Source organism: Gobio gobio (assembly GCF_949357685.1).
Source record: "Gobio gobio genome assembly, chromosome: 6".
NCBI classification, from domain to species: Eukaryota; Metazoa; Chordata; class Actinopteri; order Cypriniformes; family Gobionidae; genus Gobio; species Gobio gobio.
Window position 1 is genome coordinate 189,988 of NC_137102.1, and position 7,513 is coordinate 197,500.

The 7,513-nt window shown below is 45.0% G+C and overlaps 1 protein-coding gene across 2 annotated transcripts in view; it reads left to right on the forward strand.

Annotated features, from left to right (window-relative positions):
• Nucleotides 1-7,513, forward strand: part of LOC307127678 (stonustoxin subunit alpha-like) — a 37,457-nt gene that overhangs the window by 19,203 nt on the left and 10,741 nt on the right. For both annotated transcript variants that reach the window (XM_079819074.1, XM_079819073.1), the window contains one exon: nucleotides 104-1,807. In XM_079819074.1, coding sequence (XP_079675200.1) covers nucleotides 104-1,807 — 1,704 coding nt within the window. The remainder of the gene's footprint in view (nucleotides 1-103; nucleotides 1,808-7,513) is intronic.

Consider the following 7,513-nt stretch of genomic DNA (forward strand, 5'->3'; position numbering starts at 1 on the left):
TTGCATCACTAGTGCTTGTGTAACAACACGATAAAACCTGCATGATTCTTCAACAGTGCATTGCGTCCTCATTCGTGACTGTTAAAGCCATTTCTCATTTCAGGTGTTACTCTGTGGGATAAGAAGTCACTGAGTGAAGATTTGGACACCCGTCCACAGCCCAAGACAGATTTGAAGTTCAGTAGCTCTGACTCTCTCTCTAGTAAGGCCAGTCTAATGGATGTAAGTGCTTCCCTGAAGGCCAGCTTCTTAGCAGGGCTGGTGGAGGTGGGAGGATCTGCCAAGTTTCTGCATGACACCAAATCCTCAAACCAACAGTCCAGAGTAACAATGTCTTACAGTGAAACCTCCAGATACGAACAGCTCACTAGGACTCAGCTTGGCCAGATCACCTACCCTCAGGTGTTTGAGCAGAAAACTGCAACTCATGTGGTCACGGCTGTACTGTACGGAGCTCAGGCCTTCATGGTGTTTGATCGGACATGTTCAGAAGAGGAAAACAAGCGGGAGATTGAGGGACAACTGAATATCATGGTCAAGAGCATCCCTCAATTTTCTATTGAGGGAAAAGGAGCTATAAATATGACAGATGGTGATAAGCAAAAGGCTGAGAGCATTGCTTGCACATTTTATGGTGACTTCCATCTTGAGCAGAACCCCACCACTTACATGGAGGCCATGGAGGTGTACAAGAAGCTCCCCACTATCCTGAAGGAGAATCCACAGAATGCAGTTCCAATAAGAGTCTGGCTCTATCCACTTTCTCTACTGGATTCAACAGCAGCTCGGCTGGAGAGAGAAATCACCACACGTCTGGTTTCCAACACTGAAGATATAATGGAGGAGCTGGGAGAAGTAGAGAGGACATACAACGACCTCTCCAGAAAAACACTGGTGAATGTTTTCAGTGATATCAAAGAGAGGCTGCATTCATTTCAGAGCTCATTTAGCATTTACAAGACAGTGCTCATGAAAGCAGTGGCCAGGGTCTTGCCTGCTATACGAGGAGGAGAGATGGAGGAGAAGTCACTGGAAGACGTCCTGAAGATCCACTACAGCTCCCCTTTTAAAGCTGACAAGCTTAACCAGTGGTTAAATGGTGCACAGACTGAACTTAACCTCTTGAGTTCTCACACCAAGAGACTGCAGGGAATAACAACTGAAGACTCAGACCGCCTCAACTCCATCCTCTTTGATCCTGATATTGATGTTGTGGTGTGCTTGACCTTCACATCTCTGAAGTATGATGACCCGTATCCTTCAAACCTGAAGGAGTTTCTGGAATCTGACAAGTTTAAAGAGCTAGATGGGGAACAAAGCATGGTTTCTGTGGCATCTGACAGAAAGTGGTTCAACGATCCTGCTGTCCTCTCAAAGATGAGAGAGACCTTATCTCTTTTCAGAAGTTTTTCAGAGGCTAATAAAGATGAAAAGAGATACAGATTCATTATGTCTGCCATCCCCGATCCATCCAGTCCTGGCTCCTCCGTCAGTCTGTATGAAAAAGGGCAGCTGACAGACACTCAGTTCCAGCCCGTGTCGAAGCCTCCCCCTCCAGAAGTGAAGGAGGTCCTGGAGCGCAGTGTGTCCCTGAAACTGCAGAAGTCCCCGACTGGAGAAACTGTGCGGTACAGAGTGGAGTACCAGCAGCTGAACGGGGAACAGTGGCATGTCATAAACACACCTGATGAAGACTTTACTCTGACTGGATTGGAGTTCAGAAAGCAGTACTTGATCCGCTACAGGATTGTGGGTAAAGTGGGAGTGAGTGAAGCCAGTGACACTATCGGCCCCATACCGTCTTCAGGTGAGTGCCATATGCACATTTCTGTGAATTAATCTTTATCTTTATAAAAAATAATAATAATTTGCTTCACTCACTCAATGTTTGCATTGACAACCATATTTCCTAACAGGTGTGGATATTAATAATTATAGGGTACAATATTAATGTAACAGTTTGCAAAGTGTTTCCCAATTGACTGTATATATGAACGTATTATTTGTCTCGTTCATGTTGTCACAAAATGTGTTTGATGTCAGATGTAGGCCGCTGTGCTACTGTGGAGATCATGGGCAGATGCAACAAACACTTCTCTGTATGAAAACCAAAAGGACAGTTAAAAATATAGCTAACATAAAAATAAATGGCTCATAATTAAAACAAAACACACAAACAAACAAATAATCAACTTAGAACACAAAAACTGTTAAGCCCACTATCATGGCATTTCTGCAGAAAGACCTCAGTCATCCCTGAAAACAACATGATTGATTCATATAAATAATCTCTTTAACAAATGCAAAACTCATCATTTATATTCTTTAATAATAATTATTATTAATTATTCATAATAAATGCAAAGCATACAGAAGTTCATTGTAAATCTATAAAATAATGTATGACAAGTTGAAGCTTCAATGATGAAAAGAGAAAGCCGTGACCAGATTCAGTATTTTTAAATATACTGTATGAATGAGTTCAGCACATCATGACAGTAATATTACAGACAACACAACTCTCTCAGCATGTAGAGGATGGAGTGCAGTTCTAGCAGGTCCAGTTGTCTCCAGCAGGGGGTGTGTGTGTGCTCGGGGTGTTGGGCAATCAAATCAAATCAAATCAAATCACTTTATTGTCACACAGCCATGTACACAAGTGCAACAGCAGGTGAAATTCTTGGTGCAGTTCCGAGCAACATAGTAGTCACGACATGACATGACATGTACAACATTTAGAGCAGCATCAGATTACACTGATGCGCCCACAATTACTCACAGCACAGTAAACTCTACAATAAACAATAAATAATTTACACAATGTGAGTGTGGTTCTCACAGCTTTAACCAATATACACATACTTACAATATACATATACTTTAAACAATATACTTTAAACAATATACTTTAAACAATATACACACTAAAACATACATTAAACAATATACATTACGCTATAATAATAATAATAATAGTATACAATGTACAGTATACATTATTATTCACAGTAGAGATCCAATGTGCAATAGGTGCTATATGATAAATAATAAATTATATAATGTGTATATAATGTGTGTGTATCGACAGTGGGTTGTGCTGAGTGATATTCTGTCCAGTGTGTGTTATGATCCTGATGGATCAAGAGTTCAGGAGTCTAATTGCTTGTGGGAAGAAGCTGTTCTGGAGTCGGCTGGTGCGTGTTCTGATGCTGCGGTACCGCCTGCCTGATGGCAGCAGTGAGAGCAGCCCATGGCTCGGGTGGCTAGAGTCTCTGATGATCCTCTGAGCTCTCTTCACACACCGCCTGGCGTAAATGTCCTGGAGGGAGGGAAGCTCACCTCCGATGATGCAGCTGGCCGTGCGCACTACCCTTTGCAGGGCTTTGCGGCTGCGGGCGGTACTGTTGCCGTACCAGGTGGTGATGCAGCCAGTCAGCAGGCTCTCTGTAGTGCTGGTGTAGAAGCGTGTGAGGATGTGGCGGTTCATTCCAAACCTCCTCAGCCGTCGCAGGAAGAAAAGGCGCTGATGAGCCTTCTTCACAACGGCCTCGGTGTGGACGGACCATGAGAGTTCCTCTGTGATGTGGACACCGAGGAACTTGAAGCTGCTGACTCTCTCCACCGGTGCTCCATCGATGGTGATGGGGCGGTGTTCTCTCTCATTCCTCCTGAAGTCGACCACCAGCTCCTTGGTCTTGCTGACGTTGAGGGAGAGGTTGTGCTCCTGACACCACCGTGTCAGAGTGTGCACCTCCTCTCTGTAGGCCGTTTCATCATTGTCAGTGATGAGACCTACCACCGTCGTATCGTCAGCAAACTTGATGATGGTGTTGGAGCTGTGGGTTGCCACACAGTCATGTGTGTACAAGGAGTACAGGAGTGGGTTGAGAACACAGCCCTGAGGGGCTCCAGTGTTGAGAGTCAGTGGTGAGGAGATGTTACTGCCCATTCTGACCACCTGGCGTCTGTTTGACAGGAAGTCCAGGATCCAGCTGCATAACAGGCTGTTTAAGCCGAGAGCCCGGAGTTTCATGTCAAGTATGGAGGGCACAATGGTGTTGAATGCTGAGCTGTAGTCTACAAACAGCATTCTCACATATGTCTTCCTCTTTTCCAGGTGGGAGAGAGCAGTGTGAATAGTGGATGAAATGGCATCATCAGTGGAGCGGTTTTTGCGGTATGCAAACTGCAGTGGGTCCAGTGAGGGGGGGAGAACAGAGCAGATGTGGTTTCTGACTAGTCTCTCAAAGCATTTGCTGATGATGGGGGTCAGAGCAACAGGACGCCAGTCGTTTAAGCAGGTGGTTTTTGCTTGCTTCGGTACAGGAACAATGGTGGACGTTTTGAAGCATGTGGGGACCACAGACAGGGAGAGGGACAGGTTAAAAATGTCCGTGAAAACTCCAGCCAGTTGGCGCGCGCACGCTCTGATGACGCGGCCCGGAATGCCGTCTGGACCCGTGGCTTTACGGACGTTCACCCGCCGGAAGGATCGGGTAACATCCGCTACAGATACGGAGAGTGCACTAACCTCTGTATCTTCAGCCACGAGCTCTCTCTCCGCGAGGGCGGTGTTAGTTCCATCAAAGCGAGCATAGAAGGTGTTTAGCTCGTCCGGGAGAGAGGCAGCGGTGTTCACGGTGGAGTTTGTGTTCCCTTTGTAGTCCGTGATGGTGTTAATTCCCCTCCACATGCTTCTGGAGTCGGTGGTGTTGAACTGTCCTTCAATCTTGTCCCTGTACTGGCGTTTTGCTGCTCTGATGGTTTTCCGGAGGGCATAACTTGCTTGTTTATGCTCCTCTGCATTACCGGAGTTAAAGGCGAAGGTCCGCGCATTGAGTGCCGCGCGAACATCCACATTTAGCCACGGCTTCTGATTGGGGTACAGCCGTATTGTTTTGGTCGGAACAACGTCTTCTACGCACTTCCTGATGAAACACGTTACGCTATCGGCGTAGACCTCGATGTCGTCATCAGAGGCCAACCGGAACATCTCCCAGTCCGCGTGATCAAAACAGTCTTGTAGCATAGAGTCCGATTGGTCCGACCAGCACTGGATGGTTCTGAGGGCGGGTGCTTCCTGTTTCAGTCTCTGCCTGTAAGCGGGCAGAAGGATGATGGAAGCGTGATCCGATTTGCCAAATGGTGGGCGCGGGAGTGATTTGTAACCATCCTTGAAGGGAGAGTAACAATGATCCAGAACTCGGTTCCCTCGTGTGTTGAAGCTAACATGTTGGTGGTATTTGGGTGCGATGCGCTTGAAGTTGGCTTTGTTAAAGTCCCCGGTCACAATAAACGCAGCCTCAGGATGCGCGGTTTCCTGCTCACTCACTGACCTATACAGTTCCTTCAGTGCCCGGTCTGTGTCGGCTTGTGGGGGAATATACACCGCTGTGATGATGACCGCTGTGAATTCCCTCGGTAGCCAGAATGGTCGACACATAACCGTGAGAAATTCCAGATCAGGAGAACAGAAAGACTTGATAGAATGTACGTTCCTCTGATCACACCAGGATCGGTTGATCATAAAACATACACCCCCGCCTTTGCTTTTCCCGGAGAGATCTTTTTCTCTGTCCATCCGATGCACGGAGAACCCCGTGGTTTCGATGGCCGAATCTGGAATCTCAGCGGACATCCAAGTTTCTGTAAGGCAGATAATGCAGCAGTCCCTCGTCTCTCGTTGGAAAGAGATCCGTGCTCTCAGCTCGCAGAGTTTATTGTCCAGAGACTGAACATTTGCCAGTAAAATACTGGGAAGCGGGGGTCGGTTTGCGCGGCGTCTTAATCTGATGAGCACGCCGGCTCTGCTTCCCCTTCTCCGGCGGCGTTTCCGTGGTCGGGCCGCCCAAACAAAAGGATCCGCTGCTGTGTTTGTAAGCAGCGGTTCGTCACTGGAGAATTTAAAGTCCGGTTTTCGGTGTGCGATTGCCGAACCAATGTCCAAAAGTGTCTGTCTGTCGTACGTAGTGAGGCAGACAACATCCAAGACAAAAAACACAAAAACTATAAACAGAACAAACAAAAAACTACAATGTTTCAGCAGAGCTTGCGACGTTGCGGCCATCCTCGGCGCCATCTCGACTCCAATGCCCCTGTGTCAGCAGATGCTCTGTCCTGTTGGATAGTCGGGTCATGCTTGTGCAATCCTGTAAACATAAGAGCAGTTCTCAGTAAAACCGACTCATTCCTCTCTCCACATGGTTTTTGTCAAGGGGAGCGCGGGCACGACCTGACGCGGGTTAGTTGTAACACGCATGGTTAACCCTTTCCACACATGCCAGGATGACCAAACTCACTGTATTTACTAGTTGCCACATCAACATTATTTAGAGAGAAAAGAAAGGCGCCAAAATGTAAAAATCTTTGGAAGATATCACTGAACATGTATTTAACCATAGCAAAAGTACATTTCTTACTTCAGTTTATTTTTCATCTCTGTTTTTTGTGTTTGTAATCTGATATGATATTAATCTTTTATCTGTTATATTATATCTGAACATTTGAGAAAGTTCTTTAATGCTGATGTAGCAGCAGAAGACACGAGCCGTGGGTTAAATCCCAGTTGTGCGGGGGGGCATGTGGTCTCACTGAGCCCGATTAGAACTACGCTATTATATTCTACACCTTTATGAAGAAACCATGAGAAAAGGGTGAATAATGACTGAGAGTCAGTGTTATTATTAATGGTTCATTATTATGATGTTTTGAGCTCTGCTGTTCTGCTGTATTTAGCCATGTGTTTGTTGTCAAACTCAAAAATCAGTATATTTTTAATGATTTAAAAATGCCATTATTTTATTTATTGTATTTTATTGACAAAATATTTTAGTTTGTCTTGGTATTTTTTTGATTATATCAGGTCACATTTTAAGCTGTCATTTGCTCATGTTACAATCTGCCCCTCACACGTTACACTGTACCCCACCTATGGGGCATGTTGTCACAATTCACTTCCATTCTTTCGGGGTAAATCAAGAAAAAATTAAACACTGTATTAATGAAACAAAACCGCATAATTGTACTAGACATGTGGGGAATGTGAGAAAAAAAGAAATACTCTGAAGCCCAAGTGATTTTACTCAAACTGAGACAGTCAGAAAGCGTGAGATTGTGCACGCTCTCCTCTACTGATCCCTTCCCTTCTCAGTCTAGGGGATTGAGGAGGAGGAACAACACACTAAAATCACTAAAAGATCATAAATAAACGTGCAGGAATCTCCTCTTCCACTATCCCAGCTCTGTTCACTTTTACACTTGTTATTTCCAGAAAAATGTTTCCACAGCTTTTTACTAACACTATAAAAGAAGAAGAAACGGAAGAACCCAGAATATATTGAACAAGTGTTTTATGAAAGGGTGAACAAAAACCAGTAAATAAATAAAGATCAGAAAAGGGATAAACTTAGATAACCAGATCAACAGGAGAGGGCAAGGCCAAAATAACAAACTAAACTAACCCTTCCTAAAGAGTTTTAAACAAAATAAACTCTCTAATAAAAGAAACCAAAAG